General features: G+C 36.6%; 2 protein-coding genes and 1 pseudogene across 2 annotated transcripts in view; 2 read left to right on the top strand and 1 right to left on the bottom strand.

Annotated features, from left to right (window-relative positions):
• ATAD2 (ATPase family AAA domain containing 2) overlaps window positions 1-26,541 on the top strand; it is a 73,692-nt gene that overhangs the window by 26,619 nt on the left and 20,532 nt on the right. Inside the window, exons 9-19 of the mRNA XM_035011861.1 lie at window positions 882-989; window positions 2,895-3,003; window positions 3,254-3,369; window positions 9,966-10,140; window positions 11,010-11,098; window positions 16,913-17,072; window positions 18,216-18,306; window positions 18,966-19,280; window positions 19,883-20,012; window positions 20,361-20,547; window positions 21,208-21,393. Of these exons, the coding sequence (XP_034867752.1) occupies window positions 882-989; window positions 2,895-3,003; window positions 3,254-3,369; window positions 9,966-10,140; window positions 11,010-11,098; window positions 16,913-17,072; window positions 18,216-18,306; window positions 18,966-19,280; window positions 19,883-20,012; window positions 20,361-20,547; window positions 21,208-21,393 (1,666 nt within the window). The remainder of the gene's footprint in view (window positions 1-881; window positions 990-2,894; window positions 3,004-3,253; window positions 3,370-9,965; window positions 10,141-11,009; window positions 11,099-16,912; window positions 17,073-18,215; window positions 18,307-18,965; window positions 19,281-19,882; window positions 20,013-20,360; window positions 20,548-21,207; window positions 21,394-26,541) is intronic.
• Window positions 7,527-7,826, bottom strand: LOC118015358 (small ubiquitin-related modifier 2-like; the record flags this gene model as incomplete). Its single annotated transcript, XM_035012254.1, has 1 exon — window positions 7,527-7,826. A coding segment is annotated over one exon (300 nt), but the record flags the coding sequence as incomplete, so codon positions are not given.
• On the top strand, window positions 7,871-8,285 carry LOC118015357 (annotated as a pseudogene).

Below are 26,541 nucleotides of genomic sequence, written 5' to 3'. Positions count from 1 at the left end.
CTAGCCTAAGAATTTGATTATATTCTTATCCCATTTTTGTAAGTGAGAAAATTAAGGCTTATATGGTTTAGGTAACTCATCCACATTTACACAGCTGTTAAGTGGCAGTTGTGAATTTATAGTTGATGATCTGTAGAGAAAAGGCCATCTTATTTCTCACTGGTTTCCTTGTATTTGAACTTCTTGATCCTTTCTGGTTTACATAAAAACTCTAGTGTCCTCCTTTTTTTTTTTTTTAAAAGATTTTATTTATTTATTTGAGAGAGAGAGCATGAGAGACAGAGAGCATGAGAGGGAGGAGGGTCAGAGGGAGAAGCAGACTCCCTGCCGAGCAGGGAGCCCGATGCGGGACTCGATGCGGGACTCGATCCCGGGACTCCAGGATCATGACCTGAGCCGAAGGCAGTCGCTTAACCAACTGAGCCACCCAGGCGCCCGAGTGTTTTCCTTTTAAGGTTGACATTTCAAAAGGTGATTCCCTTCCAGATGTGAAATTATATATAGTATAATATTGAAAATACTTTCTGAAATTACAGTCCCAAAGAGTCTAAAACCCTCTTTTTCCCACCTTTCTCTTTGAGGAAAACTGATTTATATCAAGACTAAGAAGTCATTCTGCCTGAACCATGTCCTATCATAACGAACATATGGTTGTCAGCTTTACCCCAGCTTCCTATCTTTTTTTTTCCCTTCCTCTTGTTATCCAACTCTTTTATTCCTTTCAAAAAAATTCAACCAACAAAGCCTACTTCATTGGTTCAGCAAACATTGATTTTATGATAAACCTTTTTGGATCCTTAGGTATTTCTGATGTTTGCATCTTACGCCTCTGTTTTTCCTGCCCTCCTTCATCATCATTTCAGTTTTCCTCTTTACTTTAGGCGAAGGCATGCAATCCACAGTAGTGACTCTACTTCATCTTCCTCTTCTGAAGATGAACAACACTTTGAGAGGCGAAGAAAAAGGAGCCGTAATAGAGCTATCAACAGGTAAGTGTCATACTGATGCCTTTTAAAACTACAAGCTATTTTTTTTTAAGTGCTGAGAAGGCTGAATAATTTGGGAATAGGTACAGCTTGATCAAATTTAAGAATTAAGTAAGAGGTTAATGTATAAACCGGAATGCCATCTTGTTTGAAATACCTGTATGTGAAACTAGTAATAGATTAGAACATATGTTTTCTGACACAACCATTGTATAGCTCAAAATGGTGCTTGGTAAACACTGACGTGAAGAAATAAAGTTTTTTTTTTCATTTTAAATGTATTTTCTGTTTATAATAATTCAATAGTACATTCTTATTGTAGAACTCTTTAGGAAAATTAAGGAGTTTACTCATTTCATTATTCTGTAGTGTAAGTTCATGTACGTTCGTAAGTTCGTATGTAAGTTCACAGCAAGGATTATTCCCATTTTACAGATGTGGGTGGGTGAGTGAAAAATGCAGTGCTTGTATCCTAATAAAATAATATTTTTATAGAGTAGAAAGTAATGTTTGATGAAACAGAATATAATAATTGAAGGGATTTGCAAACCAACCATTCTTTGTATCCTAAACTCTGTTCTTTTATAACATTAGATCTGCCCTAATGTGGTAGTCACTCGTTACGTGTGGCTATTAGGCACTTGAAATGTAGCTAATTTGAATTGAGAAATATAAATTTTTGTAAAAAATATACTCTTGGATTTCAAAGATTTAGTACAAGAAAGAATGTAAAATATCCCAATTTTGTAAATATTTATTTTGCATATTGAAATGGTATGTTTTAGATAAGTAAAATATATTGTTAAAATTAGTTTTACTTTTTTGTTTTAGTGTGTCTAAACAAAATTTTAAATTACATTTTGACTTGCATTTCATTTCTGTTGGCAGCAATGTGTTAGATCATCCACAACTTGTATTATTTAGACTACTTGGATTTTTCTTTGCCTTCATTCCTAGAAATGTGCATCTAATCCTGTGGATTTTATAGCATGCAGTTATATTTCTGTTAAGGATTATTTAGGAAATACCTTTTATTACAAAGCCACAGTTAAAACGTGTCCATCTCTGATTTCACAGCGTAAATTCCTTGTGGAGTCTGGTGCTAGCAGGACCTGGCACTCAGGGTGGGTCTGGAGTGCTCTTACTTGTGTTCAGCTGCAGCATCTTTCTTTGCTTAGGTGCTCTCAGCCTCGAGCATGAGCAGTTTGCATTCTCCATCTATGAAACAAGCAGGTTCTTCTAGGTGTATTCTGTGTAATCTACCATAACTGTTTTTGAAAGTAGTTAGGAAAGCAGTGATTCATTCTTGCTTGAGAGGATTGATGTGGATCCAAATGCTCGGTGGACTGTGAATGTTTTGCTGAGAGGTATTGTAGCAGAGTTGTTGCAGGTCTGGAGACACACTGCTTTGGTCTGAGTCCTGGATCTGCCACTTTGTGTGACTTTGGGCATTTTAGTTAACCTTTTTATGCCTCAGTTTTCTTTTAAAATAGGGGAAATAATAATGCCTACTCCATAAGACTGTTATGAGGACTTAATGAATAATTGCCTGTAAAGCCCCCTAAAACAGCTTGGCAAATAGTAAATATTCTGTATATGTTAAGCACAGTCATTATAAGGTATATTGATACAGACTGGATTCCCAAACATGAATTGTTTTATGGTGCTGTGGCATCTTGAACAGTGGTATTTCATTTGACTGTATATCTTTAATAATAAAACTTCAGAGATTTCTAACATTGAAGTTCTCAACCTACAAAGAAAATGAGGAAGTTGAAATACATATTTTCACAGTGGCTGTGATTGAAATTTAACCTTTTTAAAAAGGAAAATATCCATATTTTAACATGGAATTTGGGGGAGAAAAGTGAACTAATGGGGTGTTTTTTTTAAATCTTTTCTAAATAGGTGCCTCCCGCTAAATTTTCGGAAAGATGAATTAAAAGGAATTTATAAAGATAGAATGAAGATTGGAGCAAGTCTTGCAGATGTTGATCCAATGCAACTAGATTCTTCAGTGAGTACTATCTTGAAATGTATGCTTGAACATACATACTGTTTGCTTTAATTAAAGTTAAATAAACCAATTTTCTATAAATCAGAAATTTTACAGACTTTTTTTTTTTCTTTTTTTCAAATCTTCAGGCTACGACTAAAATGCTGTTACTCATTTGACTGTGTATGGGTTGAGTATAGTTTAGGGATGGAATGACATTTTAACTTTGACTCCAAATCTGAGAATATCCGTGTTTCCCTTCCATTATCAGGTACGATTTGATAGCGTTGGTGGCCTGTCTAATCATATTGCAGCTCTAAAAGAGATGGTGGTGTTTCCATTACTTTATCCAGAAGTCTTTGAAAAATTCAAAATTCAACCTCCAAGGTAATTTAATTGTACATTTTATTTTAGCCAGAATCGAGGCTATGCTACTATTGTCCAGAAAGATAACACTTTTCTGTTGAAATTTTTCAGGCCTATAGTAATTTATTATGCTTTGGGTACTTTGAATATTTTTACCTTCTTAATGTTTAGCTTGAAAAATGGTTTCAAAATGGATTATGAAAAGAAAAATAATTTCCAAGGCTTTTCCTACATTTAGTGAAATTCTTCCCATACATATTGTTTACTTTTTTTCACTTTCATAATTTAGTTTCAGATTTATACCATGTACATAATTTTAAAAGTCACATTGTACTATCAGTCTCACAAAGGAAAAAATGATAGTAGTCTCTTCTCTACTCTTCCTCCTCCCACTTTCCAGAGCCAGCTACTTCTAACTCCTGTTTATCTACTTAAATACATATTTATATAATATGCTTATACTGGGGGCGCCTGGGTGGCTCAGTCGTTAAGCATCTGCCTTCTCCTCAGGTCTTGATCCCAGGGTCCGGATCGGCCCGCATCGGCTCCCTGCTCAGCGGGAAGCCTGCTTCTCCCTCTCCCACTCCCCCTGATTGTGTTCCTGCTCTCGCTAACTCTCTCTCTGTCAAATAAATAAAATCTTGGGCGCCTGGGTGGCTCAGTTGGTTAAGCGACTGCCTTTGGCTCAGGTCATGATCCTGGAGTCCCGGGATCAAGTCCCGCATCGGGCTCCCTGCTCAGCAGGGGGTCTGCTTTTCCCTCTGACCCTCCCCCCTCTCATGGGCTCTCTCTCATTCTCTCTCTCAAATAAATAAATAAAATCTTTAAATAAATAAATAAATAAATAAAAATAAATAAATAAAATCTTTAAAAAGAAAAAAAATATGCTCATACTGTAATTTTTGGTCTGTTTTAGAATCAATTGACTTCTAACATGAACAGGCTCTTTTGCTTTCCCCACCCCCCATATATACATTTTCTTCCCCGTCCTTATATGCTCCTGGTAGCTTCTTTATGCACATATAAAATTGTTGAATCAATTTTCAGTGTGTGCTTTATGGTTATGTAAATATTTTTTACAGCTGAGCCATATAAAGTATATTATGACTACATTTTCTCTCTTTTACAACTCTGCTCTTTCCCCTCAGCTTTAATACTGTTTGCCTGTGGGTGGGGTTTTTTGTTGTTGTTGTTCTTTAGGATTTTTTTGTAATTAGTTTTATGTGTACTTTTCAGTTCATGCACAGAGTCTTTGCTAGAGATAAAACTCTTCAGTACAGTTAAACATACCGAATAATTTATTGACTCCTCCTTATTTTTCTAGACACATCTTGAAGCTTTGTTCTCTTGCTTCCATCCAGATTGGCTCTTCTTAGTCTTGAAGCACAACTAAGCTTTGGGACTTCTCATCACCCTCAGTGGGATTTCCTTCATCTTTCAGTGCTGGATTCCCTGCTTCCTGGAATCGACTAAGACCTTTTTTGTTTTTTAAGTAATCTCCACACCTGACATAGGGCTTGAACCCACAACCCCAAGATCAGGAGTCTCACGCTCAACCAACTGAGCCAGCCAGGTGCCCCTAAGATCTTTTTTTACAGCTGTGTTTTGATGGAGTACATTCTAGCAATATCCCGAGAATAAAGAATGCACGAGAGGTTTTTATTTTCTTTTTGAGAATGGTCATTGAACCACAGTCTATTGATGTGTCTTTTTCCCCTCCCACTTTTTTTTAATTTAATTTAATTTTATTACGTTATGTTAGTCACTATACAATATATCATTAGTTTTTGATGCAGTGATCCATGATTCATTGTTTTCGTATAACACCCAGTGCTCCATGCAGTATGTGACCTCTGCCTTTACAATGTGGAAATGTGTCCTTTGATTTCTGGGAAAGTTTTTTTGTGTCACTTCTTCAGTAATTTTTCCACTCCATGTTTTCTTTTCCCTCAATTCATGTCAATTGAATGTTGGACTTTCTAGATTAATCTACTTTTTTTTCTTGTTTTTATCTCTTTTGATCTTTTTTCCTTAAGTGTCTAGTGGGGATTTCCTTAAGTGTCTACTGATCCTTGGCTCTCTATTAATATTCAAGGGTGAAGGTGGTTTTTTTTAAAAGATTTATTTATTTATTTGAGAGCGAGAGTGCACACACAGGCATGCACAGGGACAGAGGGAGATGATCTCCAGCAGAATGCTGAGCACCCCCATGGGGCTTAATCTCCAACCCTGAGACCATGACCTGAGCCGAAATCAAAAGTCAAGTCGCTCAACTGACTGAGCCACGGCAGAGCAAGATGGCGGAGGAGTAGGAGACCTGGATTTCGTCTCCTCTCAGGAATTCAACTGACTGAGCCAATCAGGTGCCCCAAGAATGGAGCATGTTTTTAAAAGCTCACTTGTAGAGTTGTTAATTTGTAGGCCTCACCTTAGGGTGATTGGTGGGTGGTGATTCTTTTACCAGAAATCCACAAAGTCAGTATCTAGGCGTGTTTTTCCCCACTGGAGACAAATCCTCCAGTTTTCTGTCTGAAGCTTATGAGCCTGGCTGCCAGCATTTTAGCAGTAGGCCTGAACAAGGGTCAGTAGTCTACACTGTTGAGCATGGAGTTTTGAAATTAACTTCTGCAGCACATCTCATCTTGTCCTGTATCAGAAAGTAAACTATCCAAGCAGTTTGCCTGCACAGAGTAGTAAAAAGGGGTGGTCTCACTGTTTTTTAATAATGTCTTATGCCATCCTCCTCAATTTTCAACCCAACCCTTCTCTCCTGCCTTGAGATATATTACCTCTAAATTTCAAGAGGTGTTTTGCAAATTAGCTTTTTTTTTTTTTTTTTTTTTTAAAGAGAGGGGGCGGTGGGGGGAGCCGTGCGGAGGGAGAGGAAGAGAGAGAATCTTAAGCAGTCTCCATGCCTGGCATGGAGCCCGACCCCAGGCTCAATGTCACGACCAAGATCATGACCTGAGCCAAAATCAAGAGCCGGACGCTTAATGGACTGAGCCACCCAGACACCCCACAAATTAGCTTTCTTATTGGGAGCTTTATTTTAGCTGTCATATCACCACACTTTTTTATCTTTTTCCTTTTTCTTCTAGTTTTTATACCTTATTAACCCATATTTAAACCCTAGTCCCTGATTCCTTTTTCCTTCTGAAACTTTTCTTCCTGAGTCATCCTGTATAGAAACTTAGATTTAAGTAAACTTTTTAAATTAGTAAGCTTTTTCCCTTTTCCATTATAAAAAAGTTATATACCATACCTCAATCACAGTTAGACATTGGTGAATTAATTTCTTTACCTAGAAAGATATTAATATTACATAATGACCCTTGCTGCTTATAAGAAGTATTAGAAGTCTTAGTTAAAGTAATTTAGTAAATTGGGTCGGGGGCGTTGCCGTCACGACCTGGTCTTTCCCTCAGTTTTCCCTCTCTGCCCCTGCTGTGGTTTGCTGCTGAGGTGGCAGAGCTGTCAGGAGGGGCACAAGTGGGCATTTCAAGGACCCAAGATTGCCCAAAGCCACAAAGAAAATGGTGGAAAATTCACCATCCTCATTGCCTCAAAAAGCAATTTATGGCTTTGTTCTTTTTTTTTTTTTTAAACAAGTTTATTTAAACAACAAAACGCTTAACTTGAAGGGAAAACTATCTAGGATTCATTTCTTTTAGAGTAATTTATCCCTACTTAAAGACAGATTGCCCTACATGTAACAGCTACATACAAAATAAAATTGTCCTTGGTTTTACAATGATAAATGAAAAACATTAAAATTTTCCAATCAAACAAGGTATGCAAGGATTTTTATGTTCTTTTTTTTGTTAAACAGAGGAAAATAACTTACTGGAATATGAAGATAAGAGCTGACTGAGCATGCCACTAACGAAGAGAGGGGATATTTTCACAGAAGCAGTATTTTCCCCCATCCCATCTCCATTTGATGTTGATCAAAACATACCATTGGCCATTTAGTTAAAAAAAAAAAAATGCGATATGCTTGTGCACGTACACAGTTACTTTATGTACAATAAAGGAATGGGGAAGGGGAAAATGAAAGAATAGAGGAAACTATACTGCAGTAGTCAGGATGTGGTGGAACCAAATAGCTGCTTTCTAATTGAGAATGTCTTCTTGGTCTGGAGGAACAGAGTTCTGGAATAAAGTAGCAGGTTCCCCTTTTAGTAGACACCTATCTGCTGCTGGGACACATCAATTATATCTTCATCCTCCATTTCCAACTGTGCAGGTGTGTCTGTTTCATTGATTGGCTGCCCATCAAATCGGAATCTGATCTGACTCATTGACAAACCCTGTCGTTCACAATAGGCTTTCATTAGATTACTAAGTGGTGTGTGCCTCTTAATCATAAACTGCACCGCAGAACCATCCTGCCCCGCCGCCTTAAAATTAATATGATCGTTGTTCTCAGTCTTGATGCCTTCCTTGGGTTTTTCATCGGCCGCGGCGAGCGCTGGAGTCCCTCAGCTGCCGCTTCACAAAAGAGGTACCAGGTCCACACTGAATGAGCACACAAGCAGCACCAGGAGCAGCAGAAGAAGCTATGGCTTTGTTCTTTTCTTAAGCTCCCAATTTGGCTCCATACTACATTTTTGTGTGGGCTTTTATTCCTGAGTTTTGGCTAACCTCCTTAGGCTAAACCTATGGGCCTCAAAAATATAGGGCAGTTGCATTGCCTCTCTATCTCCTCATTACTAACGTGATCAGTCATTTACTCTTATTTGGAATAAACATGGTGAGTACCTCTGTCCACTCAAGTCCATTCATACAACCACACATAATTATGCTAAAAATCAGTAGCAGAAGAGATACCAAAAAGAGGCCATCCCAGCATTAAACAGATATTCCTGTTTTATTTATTAGTGAAGTAAACCAAAATGTTCTTTCTTGTAGCGAAAGAACTTTATGCCAAAAACTGAACAGTATGTAGACTAACACCAAGCATTAATTATAAGGTTTTTAACCTAATAATTTTGGCCATATTTTGTTTTTGTTTTACAGATTTATTTATTTGAGGGAGAAAGAGTGAGAGCAGGAGGGAGGGGCAGAGGGAGAGAGAGTTTTAAGCAGACTCTACCCTGAGCATGGAGCCTGACACAGGGCTCAATCTCACAAACCTGAGGACACAACCTGAGCCAAAACCAAGAGTTGGACTCTCAACCAACTGCGCCACCAAGGCACCCCTATATTTTGACTTTTTTATAATACCCAATACTGAAATGTAAAAAAAGTAGAATTTCTCTTAAAGTTCCATGAATATTATAAATGTTCTCAAATATTAGTTATTAATGGACAGAATAAAATACTACATTACTGTAAAAAAAAGTAATTAGTAAATTTAAAAAGAACTCCCGATTTTTTCTCATCTCCTCTTCCTTATAACATACATTTCCCCCTTACAATAAATCAAATATATGATTGTGTTAACCTACTGGTTTCATATGGTGTGTTTTCTTTCTGTTTTAATGGCTGAATAATATACCATTATATGGATGTATCCCTTTTTTTTTAAATCAATTCTGCTATTTCTGGCTATTTAGGTTTTTTTAAATTATTATCACAATGAATATCTCATTGCTTCCTCTTTGTGTGAATCCTTCCTTAATTCCTTCTTTAGGATGTAGCCTCACAAATGACATTGTTGGCTCAATAGATACATTTTTAAAAATCTCTTCCTGCCTTGGCCTTTGTAGGTTGAAATTTTCATTTATTTATTCCATTAGTGTATTGTTATTGTAGCAGTTGCTTTGTTTTTTTCTATCTGCATTTGATCATGTCCATTTCTAATTTTTCTTTTATATATTATTCTTTTGATAGATTTCATCTATTACTGTGAATTTTTTCCCACAATTCTTATTTTGTCATTTTTGCTTTTCTGGAATCTTCTTTAATGTTACTTTTATATGATGATCTGAAATTGATTATTTCATGTTACTTTGGTAGCACTTAATCCCTGACGTGTTCTGTTTCTGTACCCTTTTTACATTTCTAATAAAAATGATGAGTACAGTCCTTTTTTTTTTTTTTTTTGGAATTCTAGCCAAAGAGCAATGAATAACTTGGGAAATATGTATAAAACTATAGATTACCCCATTACAGTGATGTCACCAAGAATGATTTCAAATTATTTACATTGTCCTAGTCCCTGCCACCCAAACACCAGTTATTTAAGCTCTCTTATCTTAACTTTCTTTTCTATTCATTCCCGTCATGTTTTCTTACAAAACTTCTGGTGCTGTGTTACTGGCAGTGAAACCAGAGGTTGTAGATGAAATCTGCTATTCTTCCCCCTGATATGTTACAAAAGTAAACTATCAAGGGTTTTTAAGAGTGACTTATTTTTATGCAAGGTAAAGTAATATGATGAGCATGATGAGTGAATAAAAGAAAATAGGTTTCAAATAAAGGGTTTTATTAGTTTCAGTTTTGTAGTATTGATATTTTCAGGTTTTAAATTGTACTCTGGATTGAAACGATATTTCAGTTGTCTTATTTACTTTTTTATTCACTAATTAACTGCATTCATGAAATTGGTTTCTAATTTTGTTTAAATAGTCTACTTTTTAATGTAGTCTAAAATAATACTTATTCTTTTATAGAGGTTGTTTGTTTTATGGTCCACCTGGAACTGGAAAAACTCTGGTTGCCAGAGCACTTGCCAATGAGTGCAGTCAAGGGGATAAAAGAGTAGCATTCTTCATGAGGAAAGGTGCTGATTGTCTGAGTAAATGGGTAGGAGAGTCTGAAAGACAACTACGATTACTATTTGATCAGGTATGATATTAAAATTACCTATACAGACCTATAATCAATGTAGATGTAAGTATGTAAGGATTAGATAAGTCTTGTATTTAATCATGTTTCATAGAAATAAACTCTGAAGAATTAGAACAAATACATACTCTTTATGGATTATTTTCCTTTGTATGTCAAGATAATACTGACCTATGATGAACAGTTTTATAGGAAAAAGACAAAGGAATAATTGGATCTAAGTTCTTTGGAGTCGTAGGTCTCATATCTAGAGAGAGACTGAACTCTCATACTTAGCAGTAGTGAATTGTCTCATTATGTGAGTTGAAAATAAGTTCTGCCCTAGAGTGACTTTCATTTTCATATCCCAGATTGTATTGACAGCACATTGTGAGATAATACATTCTGATCTACTGAGGCATATTGCTGCAAATGCTTTTAAATCGCTTTATAGAACTCACTGAGTTTCTTTGACTTTATTGAAATAGACTTTTTAAAAAAAAACAAAACTATGGCATCTTGCTAAATGTTTTCCCATCCTGACCGGGAGGAAGGCTATGTCATTGTCTTCTGGTCTTCCTCTTGTTTCAACAGTTGGTCTTGAATAGATAATTTTATGTGTCCCAATAACTATAGTTACATGAAACCTAAGGTATATGACCAGCATTTTGAATATTTCCAATTGAGAATGCAAATAAAATTAAATTGTTTATATTAATATTTTAGTTTGGATCCTCAAAATATAGTTCTTGGATTTACATTTAGATTTATAAATTATTAATAAATTCTTGTAAGCAAGTTGGAATGAAAATGTATTAAAATGGCTCATATTAAGTCTATATATTTGAAGTTACTCATGATAACATACAAACACTGGACCTGTTTTCTAGGCTTATCAGATGCGCCCATCCATTATTTTTTTCGATGAAATCGATGGTCTGGCACCAGTACGATCAAGCAGGCAGGATCAAATTCACAGGTAAACCTTGCTTGATGGCACTTCTGCCTTTCTTCTTGTACTCTGAGCTGTATTGATATGGCATGAGGAATAGAATGTTAAATAGTGAAAGATACTTTACAAACCAATAGTTTCCTTATTTTGGTAGAACCCTAATATATAGTACAAAAAGAAAAAATGGACCTGTTCTGCATGGCAAGGTGTTCACAAGCACAGTATCAAAATATTGGTTACAGGTTTAATTCATGAAACAAACTTAAAAGCCCACTGGCCAATGAGGTATAAGGCAAATGAAATGAGTGAGGCAGGCCTATAGGTAGAGTGGGGCCAAGGTTGGGAATGTGGTTGAGCGGCTAATCCTAAGAGTGCAGCCAGTTGTTTTTAGCCCCAACCTGTTAACTGAAGTGCAGAAGCTGACTCAGACTTGAAAAATGAATTTGTTCTCTTTCTTAAATGTTATGTTCAAATTTTTGTGTTAAGTATCTTTTAAACGTTGCCAACTAATTCAGGTATTTTTAAGACACTGCCTTGACCAAACAAAATATGTCTTAGTGCATGACTACTAGTTTGAGATTCAAAGATTAGGCCAACTTTTCCATTTTTAAGATGGGAAATTTGCACCTCCTCTGTGACAAGCTGACTGCCCAAGGTGGGGCACTTGCCGCTGCCTCAGCTTGAATCTAAATTACTTTTAATCCTCATTCCTCTTCAGTTTTTCAAAACTTCTTTTCAGTTGGTCTCATGTATTATCCATAATTGCTTAATTGGGATACCCTAAAGCAGATGTTTACATGCCTTCATATATGCCAGTATAGTTTTTTTATTGTGAATAATATAAAGAGAAACAAGACATAATAATGTGAGTGATAGATAGGTTTTTATTTTTCTAATACCTAACAATATTTACTGTAGTCTGGTGGCCTTCTTTGACTTGATGCTACGCAATTTCATTTGTTGCTCTCAGTAAATTAAGATGTTAAATGCTATGGTAAAAATAGTTGCGTCTGTAATACCCTACCAGTAATCATACAAACTTTTTATACATGGCACATGTCATCATCAGCCATACTGTATTCATTGTGTTAAACTAATTGAGTGCTGACTGTGTTTTGGAATAGTTCTAAAAGGAATTGGAGAAAATGATAGCACAATTTGGGAAGCACACGCCATCTTAAATACATACATATATTTTTTATTGAAGGATGGTTGACATACAGTGTTATTTGTTTAAGGTGTAAAACATAATGATTCAGCAATTCTGTACATTAAGCTGTGCTCATACCAGGATAAGTGTATTTACCATCTGTCACCATACAACATTATTACAATATTGACTATATTCCCCATGCTGTACTTTTCATCCTCATGACTTATTTTATAACTGTAAGTTTGTGCCTCTTAATCTCCTTCACCCATCTTGCTCATCGCCCAACCCCCTTCCCTCTGGCAACGACCAGTTTATTCTCTGTATTTATGGTTCCGTTTCTGGTTTTTTGTTTGTTTTGTTTTTAGATTCCACATATAACTGAAATCATGGTAGTTGCCTTTATCTGACTTACTTCTCTAGGTCAATCTATGTTGTGGCAAGTGGCAAGATCCCATTCTTTTTTATGGCTGAGTAATACTCCATTGTATACGTATATAGCACCTCTTCTTTACCCGTCCATCATCTATTGATGCACAGTTAGGTTGCTTTCATACTTTGGCTATTGTAAATAATGCTGTAATAAACATAGAGGTACATATATATTTTTGAATTAGTGGGATTTTGGGGAGGGTAAATAACCAATAGTGGAATTATTGGATTAAATGGGGGGGTATTTTTATTTTTTAACCTTTTTTTTTTTTTTAAAGATTTTATTTATTTGACAGAGACACAGCGAGAGAGGGAACACAAGCAGACGGAGTGAGAGGGGGAGAAACAAGCTTCCCGCCAAGCAGGGAGCCCGATGCGGGGCTCGATCCCAGGACCCCGGGATCATGACCTGAGCTGAAGGCAGATGCTTAATGACTGAGCCACCCAGGCGCCCCTATTTTTTAACTTTTTGTGGAACCTCTGTACTGTTTTCCATAGTGGCTGAACCAGTTTACATTCTAAGTTACAGTGCATGAGGGTTTTCTTTTCTCCACATCCTTGCCAACACTTACTATTTCTTGTCTTTTGATATTAGCCATTCTGACAGGAATAAGATGATATCTCATTGTGGTTTTGATTTGCATTTCCCTGATGATTAGTGATGTTGACCATATTTTCATGTGTCGGCTATCTGTATGTCTTCTTAGGGAAAATGTCTATTCTTTCAAAAGAATGTGCTCTTCCCATTTTTTAACCAGATTATTTGGATTTTTTTGGTGTTGAGTTGTATAGTTCTTTATATGTTTTGGATATTAACACCTTATCAGATATATCATTTGGAAATATCGTTTTTCTATTCAGTGGGTTGCCTTTTTGTTTTGTTGATGGCTTCCTTTGCTTTCCAAATCTTTTTATTTTGGTGTATTCCCAATAGTTCAATTTTGCTTTGGTTTCTTTCGGCTGAGGAGACAAATCTAGAAAAATATTGCTAAGGCTGACATCCAAGAAATTACTCCCTATGTTTTCTTTAAGGAGTTTTATGGTTTCTGGTTTCACACTTAGGTCTTTTTTCCATTTGAGTTTATTTTTGTGAATGGTGTAAGAAAGTGGTCCAGTTTCAAAGTTTGCCAAAGCAGTCCTGAGAAAGAGCAAAGTTTGGAGGTATCACAGTCCCAGATTTCAGAATATGCTACAAAGCTATGGTAATCAGAACAGTATGGCACTGGCACAAAAATAGATGAACAGAACAGGATAGAGAGCCCAGAAATAAACCCACGCTATAGGGTCAATTAATCTGTGACAGAGGAGGCAGAAATATGCAGTGGAGACTAACTGTATGTAAGAATATAGGATAGACAGTCTCTTCAATAAATGGTATTAGGAAAACCAGGTTGCTACTTTCATTCATATATACATATATATATATATATGTATGTATGTGTGAAACTTAGTGTATGCAAGTTTTGGTTTGGGTTTTTTTTAACCAAAGACTTAAACAATCTGAGCATAAACATTTTTGTTAAATTAAGCATTTTTAAAAGTTACATGATTAAACTGTGTTTTTTATTTGTTAGTAATAATACGGTAAGATAATGCAAATAAGCAAGTTTGTGAATGCCTTAGAAATACGATTTTTAGCCTAAGAGAAAGAGGATATAAATATAAAATAAGTTAAATTAAAACCTTAAAATCTTGGGGGTCCTGGGTGGCTCAGTTGTTAAGCATCTGCCTTCGGCTCAGGTCATGATCCCAGGGTCCTGGGATCGAGCCCCGCATTGGGCTCCCTGCTCCAAGGGAAGCCTGCTTCTCCCTCTCCCACTCCCCCTGCTTATATTCCTGCTGTCGCTATTTCTCTCTCTGTCAAATAAATAAATAAAATCTTAAAAAATATATCAAAACCTTAAAATCTTTACTTTGAATTGGTAGTATCAGTATGAACTCACAATGAATTTTTTTAAAGAAAAAATAGTTTCTAGCTCTGGATACTTTAAAAGGCCTAGAAGCTATTACAATCCAATTAAATTCATACCCCTGGCAACCAAAATGTGTTCTCTAAATACTAGGGCTCTTAGGAGAGATGGTGGATAGTGGAAATAAGTCTGGAAATAAGCAAGACAAGCCTGGAATATCGTGTAATGCCTGGAAGCAAGGGAGCAATCAGAAACTGCCGGAGTCGCATCAGAATGACAGTCAGTTTTGAAGGAGTTTCTGTTGGCCAAGATGGGGTAATTTGAGCATCAAAAATAATGACTACAACAGAGTGAAATGCATCAAATACATAAAAACTGTCAGTTTTTAATGATTTTTTTTAAATAAAAACCTAATTGGTCACTAGAGAGGATGCTAAAACAGTGACTCATTACTCTGAAAATTGATAAAGAAAATGCATCAAGCATTTCTTTTTCCTGTCCTGTAACTATGATTCAGGCCATGATTCAGAGTAATTTAATAATTGAAGGAATAACATTGTTCTTTATAGGAAAATCATAGTTTATAAATGCAAGGAAAATTATTGAAATAGAAAAATCACCATTTCGCAAATAGTGGATCTAGACCTGTGGTTTCCAACTGGGAGTGGATTTTGCCCCTCCCCCCACATGGGACAAATGTCTGGAGCCATTTTTGATTGTCACAAATTAGAGGAGGTGGGCCATCCACTACTGGCATCTAGTAGGTGAGGACCACAGGCGCTGTTAAACATCCTACGGTGCCAAGGACAGCTGTGTACAACAAAGAGAGTTATCTGACCCAAATGTTAATTGTGCCAAGATTGAGAAACCCTGATCTAAGCAATAATTATCAGCAGCTGCAAAAACTGGTAAAAAGGTTGATAGTGAAGTTAATGATGAATGTAATAAACTGATAACACCTCACCTAAACCCAGTCCCCTAATCTTAAAGGAAAAACTGGCATTATGTGCCTCTTGCATATACAATATTGCAAGTACATGATATATTCCTATGATATATGCTATCCCAAGTAGTTCAGCCTGCATCTGTTAAGCTTCTAGATCTAACTGCCAGTTCATAGGAAATAGGAGAGATAGAGGACAGGTTAAAGGATCCTATCAGGAAGCAAGCAGCCCAATCCAGAATGTAGAAAGGAGATTTTACAAGGCAAATGACCCAGTTTCTTCAACAAATAAATGGCATGAAGGAATAAAAAGAAAGGAAGATTCGATGGGAACCGTTAAGGATTTGAGCGACATTTGACCAAGTGCAGTGTGTGGGTCTTGGCTTAAAAAATGAAATGTAAAATGGGGCACCTGTGTGGCTCAGTTGTTAAGCGTCTGCCTTCGGCTCAGGTCATGATCCCAGGGTCCTGGGATCGAGCCCCGCATCAGGTTCCCTGCTCTGTGGGAAGCCTGCCTCTCCCTCTCCCACTCCCACTCCCCCTGCTTGTGTTCCCTCTCTCGCTGTCTCTCTCTCTGTCAAATAAATAAATAAATAAAATCTTCTAAAAAAAAAAGAATGAAATGGAAAAAGATATTCTGAAACAATCAGGAAAATTAAGTATTAGGTGATATTAAGGGATTATTGTCATTTCCATTGATGTCCTAGTACTGTGGAGTTTTGCAAAGCCCTTATCTCAGATATAAATACATTAAGTATTTAATATGAAATGTGTATGGATTAAATGATCTGTATGAGGTTTTTTGGGTTTTCTTTCTCAAAAAACTATTGGATTAAGTTAGAAAAAAGGACACTGAGTCGGAAGAGCACATGACTCTTGATTTTGGGGTCATGAGTTCGAGCTCCATGTTGGGTGTAGAGACAAATAAATAAATAAAAAAAAGGAAAGAAAGTGGGTGATGAAGATGTGGAGATTGTTTTATTCTCTATCCATAATTAAAATGTAATTAAAGTTCTGTTTTTTATGCTTTATGTATATTCTATTTTATTTGGGAGTTCTTTGATAATGTGTATACAATGGACCATTTTTTAGATACAGTTTGTCTACTATTTTTTTTTTTTTAATGTTGTATCCTTTTTTGGGAACTCTCAAGTTCCTATGTGAAGTTATGCTTTACGAAATGTCTTCCAGGATCCATTTGTGGCATTCTAAAGGCCATTTATGTTTTTCATTGATTTTAATCTCTATGCCATTTAGTGTGTTATTTTACAGTTTTTAAATCTATTGGAAGTAATGGCATGCTCTGAGAAAATTTATTCACATGTTTATTAAATCTTAGCAAAAGAAGAAAAAATATATATTTAGCATCATATGTTTAATCTCTTCTCTCTTATCTTTACATTTAGTTCCATTGTTTCCACCCTGCTAGCTCTTATGGATGGATTGGACAGCAGAGGAGAAATTGTGGTCATTGGTGCAACCAACAGACTGGATTCTATCGATCCTGCTTTGCGAAGGCCTGGTCGCTTTGACCGAGAATTCCTTTTCAGCCTACCTGACAAAGATGTAGGAATTTAACATTATTCAGATTTTGACAGAATATGTTGCCCATATCATAGACAAATCTTGGCACAGTGAAAATTTGAAGATTGAGTTTTGTATGTTCTGAAGCAAAAGTCATACGTGATTAACATCCAAATATATATGTGTGTATTTTTAGGGAAGCATTATTTTATTTAAAGAAAAGAAGTTGGATTTTTTTTATTCTTTTTTTTTTAAATAAAATAATGCTTTCCCTAAAAATACTCTTAAAATTTTCTCAATTTGAGGGGCACCTGGGTGGCTCAGTCAGAGTCAGTTAAGCATCCGACTCTTGATTCTGGCTAAGGTCATGATCTCAGGGTCGTGAGATCAAGCCCTGCAACGGACTCCGGGCTCAGTTCAGAGTCAACTTGATATTCTCTCATCCCTTTTCCCTCTACGCCTTCCCCCACTCATGTGCTCTTGTGCTCTCTTTCTAAAATCAGTCAATCTTTAAAAAAAAAAAAAAAAAAAAATTCTCAATTTGACCATAGCCTTTGGTTGTTACCATACAACTTTATTTTGCTTCAGAACATGTGGCCTAATGAATAGTCAGTCCTTAGTCAATTTATTAACATTGGTTTTTTCATGGATACTACCTTATAATCCTACCCAGTTATTTTAAAGCCGCTTAATCTTTTGAGAACCAAGCAGGGAAATATGAGTAGAGCTGTCAGTACTCTTAAAAACAATTCTTGGGGCGCCTGGGTGGCTCTGCTGGTTAAGCATCCAACTCGATTTCAGCTCAGATCATGATCTCAGGGTTGTGAGATCAGGCTCTGCGCTCAGCGGGGAGTCAGCTTCTCTCTCTCTGGAATAAATAAATAAATCTTTAAAAAAAGCACAATTTTTAATACGTACCAGAATGAACACTAGTCTCATTATTATTTAATTTCATACACATTTATGGTGAGCACTAGAACTTGAGCACTATAAATGCAAATCTTCTTTAACATAAACTTAAATGCTTACAAATACATCTTTTTCTTTTCTTTTTTAGTGTTTCATATTTTTATTATAATAGGTATTGATTTCTTTATAATTTTAGATAAAATTATTTTAAATTGAAATTATTCAAATCTGAATAACACTTTATTATTAAAAAAGTTAAATTGTTCTTACTTGTAGGCTCGAAAAGAAATTCTTAAGATTCACACAAGGGATTGGAATCCTAAACCACTGGATGTATTTCTAGAAGAACTAGCAGAAAACTGTGTTGGTAAACATTGCTTTAGGCATTAAAAGATAAAATGCATGCATTTCAGAGATGAAGCAAGTTGTAGTCTTGCAACGTTATGTTTAAAGAAATACAGGTTATATTTGTTTCTAATCTCTTATTTGTGGCGTGTTTTCTTCTTACAAAATCCTGGATATTAGAGATATTTGATGAATTGGCTGTTGCAGAATTTGAAAGCAAAGTTAGACAATAATAATAATAGCCAGCTTTTGCTGATCACATTTTTCTAGTCATTCTGTTAAGCATTCTACATATATCACTTCAAGAAATTCTCACATCAGTCCTGTGAAGTAGGTAGCATTATAACCCTATTTTACAGATGTAGAAATGGCTGAGAGAGCATAAATGATTCTCCAAAAGTCATACATGTAGTAAATGATAAAGTAGAATTTGACCCTAGTCTGATTTTAAAACTCTTGTTCTTGAATGCTATGCTATACTTAGTGTTTGTACATTTCACTTGCAAGAGTTGATAGTTATTACTACCATTATAAGTTCACTGGGTGAATGAGAGATTTTTAGCCTTATTTTAAATATTTTCCTACTATATTGCTAGGTTAAGTTCTAATTTTCTTTCAACCATGGTCATGCTATTAGGGTGATGATTTACATTTTAAAAATGTTTTGGTTGCCTTGGATAGGATACTGTGGTGCAGATATTAAGTCGATATGCTCTGAGGCTGCTTTATGTGCTCTGCGTCGACGCTACCCACAAATCTATACTACTAGTGAGAAACTACAGTTGGATCTCTCTTCAATTAACATCTCGGCTAAGGATTTTGAGGTAGCTATGCAAAAGATGATACCAGCTGCCCAAAGAGCTGTGACATCACCTGGGCAGGCATTGTCCACTGTTGTGAAACCTCTCCTGCAAAGCACCGTTCACAAGATCTTAGAAGCCCTGCAGAGAGTATTTCCACATGCAGAAATCAGAACAAATAAATCATTAGACTCAGGTATGCAACTGGATTGGCCATTTAAAGTCAGTTTTCATAATCAGTAAAGCTAAATGTTTTATACATCCCAGAAATGTTTCTTTAGAAAAGAGCCTCTTCAGGGCGCCTGGGTGACGTGGTCGGTTGAGCATCTGACTCTTGGTTGCAGCTTAGGTTGTGATCTTGTGGTGGTTCTTGGGATCAAGTCCTGTGTCAGGCTCTGCGCACTCAGCACGGAGTCTGCTTGAGTTTTTCTCTCCCTCTCTCTCTGCCTACACCCTGCTCCCACGTGCGCTCTTTTTTTCTCTCTCTCAAAATAAGCAAATAAAACTTGTAAATAATAATAATACAGAGAGCCTCTTGAAAGGAATCTAGTCATGCTTTGCCTGGATATTTGAAGGAAATTTACTTCGCAGATTCACAGATCGCCTTCAGTTAAATCTGTTTTAAGTTTGAAATGGCCTTTTTATATTTACTTGTTACTCATATCTACATAGATATTTTTGATTCTTAAAAATTCTCTTGTACATTTCATTTACATTGATTTGCTAACCAAAGCATTAGGTAAACATTTGCTTTGCAATCCAGAAAAGTTACTAATGTGCAATTTTTTTGTTTTATAGATATTTCATGTCCTCTGCTAGAAAGTGACTTGGCATACAGTGATGATGATATTCCATCTGTATATGAGAATGGGCTTTCTCAAAAATCCTTTAAGACAAAAGAAAATTTTAATTTTCTTCATTTGAATAGGTATATATTTCTCCTGCAAATGAATATATATAATTTTTTGGTGTGTGAATTCCCTAAAACTAAAAGATGGTGGTTGAAAAAGATAAAAGATGCTAACTGATCTTTTTTTAAGTTAAAACATCAAATATTTTTATCATTACAGTTGTCACTGTAGTAGAAATTTCACTATATATGAAGTATTCCTAAAATCTATGGAGGTCGATACTTTCCAAAAACCATGTGAACCATGCTGTTATGGATTGACCACCCACATAGTCAAAACTTTTACCTTAAGAGAGTTAAAAATGGATAATTTGGGAGGAAAATTTAAATTTTTGCTTTTTCTAAAATAAAGCTAATTTCTTTCAGAAATGCATGTTATCAACCTATGTCTTTTCGACCAAGAATATTGATAGTGGGAGAACCAGGCTTTGGGCAAGGTTCTCATTTGGCACCAGCTGTTATCCATGCTTTGGAAAAATTTGCAGTATATACATTAGACATTCCTGTTCTTTTTGGAGTCAGTGCTACATCTCCTGAAGAAACGTGTGCCCAGGTAATTCATTGTTGCCCAAATAAGCTGTAAGAGAACACAGTCTTCCAGAGGCACAATCTACAACTGCCTTATTGTTTTTGAATTTTTTTCTTGTCGTTCTGATTTCTACCTCCAGGTTTATGAAATAGAACTATATGTAATTGCCTAGTCATTAAAGAGTATGGATTTAAATCACATTTCCACCATTTAATATCTGTGTGACCTTAGGGAAGTTGTTAGATCTCTACTTTGTTTTCCCATGTGCAAAATGGAAGTAATAATAGTACTTACATTGTGTAGCTGGTGTGAGAATTAAGTGAATAAAGTACTTAAAACACTAAATGCTATGTGGTTTGTGCTCAGATTTTCTGCTGCTTCTGTTTTTGCTATTTCCATGTTAAAATCTTTCAAATGTAGAAGTTTTATATTTTTATATTTAACACAAGTCTTCTAGATTGATTAAGCTGTTTTCTTTCTAATTGCTTGAAGCAACCATGTTTTCCTACAAATGAGAATTTCATAAAACATTTAAAAATAAGATTGTGAGACTGGGCGAAGCATTTTAAAAACTTGAGGGCTTTATATGATAATTATAGGAAGTTAAATGTTGTTCCAGACTGATAAAGTGAGCATTACTAATGTACTGACTTTAACTAAATATTTTTTCTTCCTCTCTACTAGATGATTCGTGAAGCTAAGAGAACAGCACCAAGTATAGTGTATGTTCCTCATATCCACTTGTGGTGGGAAATAGTTGGACCAACACTCAAAGCCACATTTACTACGTTGTTACAGAATATTCCTTCATTTGCTCCAGTTTTATTACTTGCAACTTCTGACAAACCCCATTCTGCTCTCCCAGAAGAGGTAATTTGAGGGGGAGAAATCAGTATACTTAGAAAGAGACTTATTAAGAATTTATTATAAAAATTTCAAATGCTACAGAGGTGAATAATAGGATATGGAAAAGTTTTCTTATCAGAAATGTCATGTTAACTATCTGGTATATAGACCTGTTGGGCAGGATGGTATGTATATATATGTATGTGTATAGTAGGGCTACATTATAAATTTTTTTTCCTCTTACAAAAATAGGAGTTATGTGTTGCATACTATTCTGCAATTTGCTTTGTGTGTGTGTGTGTGTATATAATGTGTGTGTATATATATATATATACACATACTATTGCATACTACTTTGCAGTTTGCTTTATGTGTGTGTATATAAAATGTATTTATATATATATATAATGTATTTTTCAGGACACAGTCTCATTCCTTTTAAAAAGTAGCATGGCTTTTTCCATTGTCTTGATGTACCAAAACTTTATCCAGATTCTTGTTCATAGATCTTTTGGTGGTGTTTTAGTTTTTATCTGTTGAACTGTTAGAGTAAGCATCCTTGAGTTTTATTTTACATGAGCATTACTTCGTGTATTTTTCTAGCATCCATTCCTAAAAGTATAATAACCTTAGCTTAATCAAAGAATATGCACATTTAAAATTTTTAATGGCACTAAATCACTGTCTTTCAAGTTTGTGCCTGTTTAGGCAACTACCAGTGACAGAAGTTCATGTTTTTTCTGCCTGGAATACTCTTCTAGATATTTGCCTGGCATGATTCTTTATTTTTCTCAGGTCTCTACCCAGGTATCACCTCTCAGACGCCTTCCCTGATCAGTTTCTCAATTACAGCGATCAGCTCCTCTGCCCATCACTCTCTTTTCCCTTACTCTACTTTGTTCTTATCACCACCTTCCATTATTTGTTTGCCTTTCTCTCTCCTAGCAGAATATAAAGTACATGAAGTAAGACTTTTTTTCCTACCTTTCAGTTTTCAGAGTACATAATAAGCATATTATCGGCTTCCATGTGTGAATAAGTTTTTCTATACCTTTGACAAAATTGGTTTGCATTTTTTTAAGAATGTGAGTAGGAAGATAAATTCAGATATTTTATTAAATATTTAATGGGTACTTATTCTTTGACAGGCATAGTTCTAGATACTGGGAATATAGCATTGAAAAATATAGACAAAAATTTCTGTCTTCCTAGGGGCATACATTTTAATTGGGGGGGGGGGAGCGAAAACTAAATAAAATACATAATAACCTATTGCTATGGATAAAAATTTAGCTAAGCAATACCAAAAGAGTGTGTTAGGGTCACAATGTTAAGTAGTCTTAGGTAAGGCCTCACTAAGAAGATGACTTTGGGGCGCCTTTTGTGGCTCAGTCGTTAAGCATCTGCCTTCGGCTCAGGTCATGATCCCAGGGTCCTGGGATCGAGCCCCGCATCGGGCTCCCTGCTCCACGGGAAGCCTGCTTCTCCCTCTCCCACTCCCCCTGCTTGTGTTCCTGCTCTCGCTGTGTCTCTGTCAAATAAATGAATAAAATCTTAAAAAAAAAAAAAAGAAGAAGATGATGACTTTTAAGGAAAGACCTGAAAAAAGTAAGACAGTGAGTAGCCCAGTTGGGCATTTGAGGGGCAAAATTTCCTGGCAGAAGAAAAGCAAGTGCAAAGACCGTGAAGCAAAAGTATGTTTGGTGTGTTGGAAGAAACAGCAAGACCAGGGTGGCCAGAGCACAGTGAGTGAAGAGCAGAATGAAGGAAATGAGATCAGGTTGTCCCTGATGGCTCTGTTTTAATAGTTGATTGTGAATTATTCAACTGAACATTGAATAAGCTGGGAAATAAACATTATGTGTATGTTACAGACTCAAAGGCTTCTAGTTTAGTTAATCTAGTTCTGGACTCTTCCTTTATATTGACTTCTCTATGTGGATATTTCAGCTTTGTTGAGACACTTTCTTCACTGTTCATTGTTAGCCCTGATTCCTAAAAAATCAACTTATTTTTAAGGGCTTCCTTATCTTAATCTCTGTTTTCCAGGTACTATATAGAACCTGTCAAATCTATTTTCATCACGACAACTCTTTGTATATTTGAATCCTCTGTTATGTTTTTTTGTATCTCCCCACTTGGACCCAGGCTTCTTCACACTAAACATTTCTTCTATGATACGGTATATTCCTTAGTGTTATAATAAAACAGAAGTTTATTTCTCGCTCACTTAACTATACTACGCAGGTGACTACATTCAGGTCTGTCCTCCCCCATGTAGTCGTTTCAGACACTTGGGCTGAGAGAGCTTTCTCGTTTTCATCATGTAGCTTTCAGCTTGCTTTCATTACACCTCACTGAAAGGAGTGGCCCATTCATGTGCCTGATCTGAAAGATGTGTATCATTTCCTGTCCCGTTCTCTTTGGCTCTACCTAATAGCAAGGGAGACTAGGAAGTGTAACAGAGCAGTGTGCCCAAGAAGAGAACGTGGGCTTGATAATAGCAAGCTCTGCCACACAACACATATTTTTAGTTTCTTCAAAATTCTAGTCACTCTCCTGAATGTCTTTATATTCCTTTTGAAAAGTTGTACTCGGGATAAATTACTCTAGCAGTGTTCTGGTTAACAGAGTAAAGAAGAATTACTATTTAGTAGCCACATTATACCATTGGGCTTATTGTACTCCTAGTCAGTTAAAACTTTGTTAATCATTCTGAAGTTTGAAACAAAGATAATAAGTTTATACTCTTGATAACAAGACAAACCAGCTGAGGTTTTTTTTGTTTTCTGGTTTTGTTTTGTTTTTTTGAGAGCACGTGTGAGTCGGGACTAAGGGCAAAAGGGAAGGGGGAGAGAGAATCTCAAGCAGGCTTCACACCCAACATGAGCCCGACACAGGGCTCCATCTCACAATCCTGAGACCATGAGTTGAGCTGAAATCAAGAGTCGGATGCTTAACTGACTGAGCCACCCAGGTGCCCCTAGCTGAGCATTCTTTATATGGAAGTAGGGAGGTTGAAAAACCAGTCAGTTTAATGTAAGATAACTTTATCAAGAATGTGGGAATTCTGCACTCAAAGATCTTTTTTTAAAGAATAGCTTCTCTGTTTTCTTAGGGTAATATTTCCTAAGCATATAATTGTAAATTGGGTAAAGTATCCCAGTACCATACTGCATGGTAGGGAGGAGGGGGCACAGGACCAGGAATTGTTTATTTTAAAAAATGAATAATCTAATTTATATGGATAAAAATAAACAAGTCCACTTTGAGCCTTTTAGTGGTTCAGTGACACTGTCTAGGTAGCATTGTTCTATATAATAAATGAGAACATTGTGTACCATTTTTAGCTGCATTAAAGTTTGTCCATATCAGAACTGCAATCAGAGTACCTACATGCATGAGCACTTAACAATTCAGCAGTATGGGAAAAATGAGAAAGAAGGTCATGAATAGATTAGAAACTTTCATGAATCCATGGAAGAAAAGCAATGGGGACTAGATTGATGAGGGTAACCGCAGTTCAAAGCATGTGCATGAGAGGACTGCTTTGAAAGATGGGAATAGTTTCTAGCTCTGAGTCAGTGCGAGAAAGGAATTGAAAGAGCCCTTGGACAACTTTGAGTTAACTGGCTTTCTTCACTTCTGGCCGTGCCAAGCAGCAATCAGCAGAGTTGTTCATCCTTAGCTAGAGCAGTGAGGGTGGGCCCAAAGATTAATGTGTCAGAGCAGTAACTAGCTATGGCTGCCAATATCAGGAAGAATGGGGAGACCCTGTTGCCCAGAAAGCAAATTACAGGTACATTCTATTTCCAGGATAGACTAGCTTCTTCATAATCACTGGAAGTAGAAGCTAGAATAAACAGAAAAAGCATCTATGGGCAGTCAAGAATTCAAAGGCAAAGATGAGCTTATAAATAAGTATTTGAGAAAGACTGCTCAATGAATAATTATATTCATGCATTACCAACAGACTGTTGTAGAAAAGAACCAATTGGAGAGACTATGAATGAAATAACCCCCCCCCCAATAAAAAAAAACTCCATGAGGCTTTTGAAAAGGAGCAGACACAGATGAAGAGCAATTAGTGAGATGGAACATCATGAGACCAGGAATTCTTATGATATATGATACAAAAGGACAGAGATTTGAAAAGGGAGGAAAAAAAGCTAAAATAGAGGTGATCAATTCAGGTCTAACACCTATTTAATGGGCTTATGGGAAGAGAAAATAAATGTAGAAGAGAAAATAGTCACATACTCTAAAACCTTTTGTAGAGTTAAAGAATACCTTAAGTTCAGATGTAAAAGTTTCTGTGTTCTAATTGATGGATATAAAAAGGCCCAGCAGGGAGGAAAATATGGCGAGGAGTAGGGAACCCTATTCCAGCTGGTCCCCAGAATTGAGCTGGATATCTACCAGACCACTCCGAAAACCCACGAAATCAGCCTGAGATGTAAGATGTATCTGGATCCCTACAAACAGAATATCGCAGGTGTTTGGTTTCGAGGTATGAAGCAGGGAGCTGTGATTCTGCGGGCAGATATCGGAAGATAAACGGAAAGGGGAGGGAGCCGTTGGGATCTTGCAACACCGGTGAGTGAAAGCCTCCTGTGTTGGGAACGGGGCAGAGACTCGCAGACAGGTAGTGGCGGGGAAAGGACTTTAGGGCAACTCCCCCGGAATGAAACCTGGAGCGGCGGGGGACATGCATGCCAACTGGGGGTGGCTGGCAGTTTTAGAAGCACAAAGGGCAGAGAAGTGCTCCAACCTGGAGGCAAGGACTGGAAGCGCTGCTGAGGGTCTCCCAACCCAGGACGGCTGCACAGAAACGGAGATAGTGTGGCCTGGAGAGCTCACTGAAGAACTGACTGCGATCTCTCCTCTGAGGCAGAGGGTTGGAAACGATCTCTTCTGCTCTCTCAGAAGAGACGCGGAAAGCTGCCAGAGAACAAAAGCCCCCCCAAACCGGTTTTCACTGAGCCCATTCCCCCCCCACACAGGGGGCAGGGCAACTCTTGCCCAAACAAGGTTGCCTGAGTAACAGTGCGCAGGCCCCTCCCCCAGAAGACAGGCTGGGAGAACAAGAGGTCAACAACCCTAAGATCCCTATAAAACAGATGCATCTTGGGTTGTGGTCAATAATTTGGACTCTGTACATTCCTTCAACCA

This window comes from Mirounga leonina, unplaced genomic scaffold, assembly GCF_011800145.1.
Source record: "Mirounga leonina isolate KUSES-001 unplaced genomic scaffold, KU_Mleo_1.0 Mir_165, whole genome shotgun sequence".
Taxonomy (NCBI): Eukaryota; Metazoa; Chordata; class Mammalia; order Carnivora; family Phocidae; genus Mirounga; species Mirounga leonina.
Note: the sequence above shows the minus strand (reverse complement) of the source record. Positions and strands in the feature narration are given on the sequence as shown.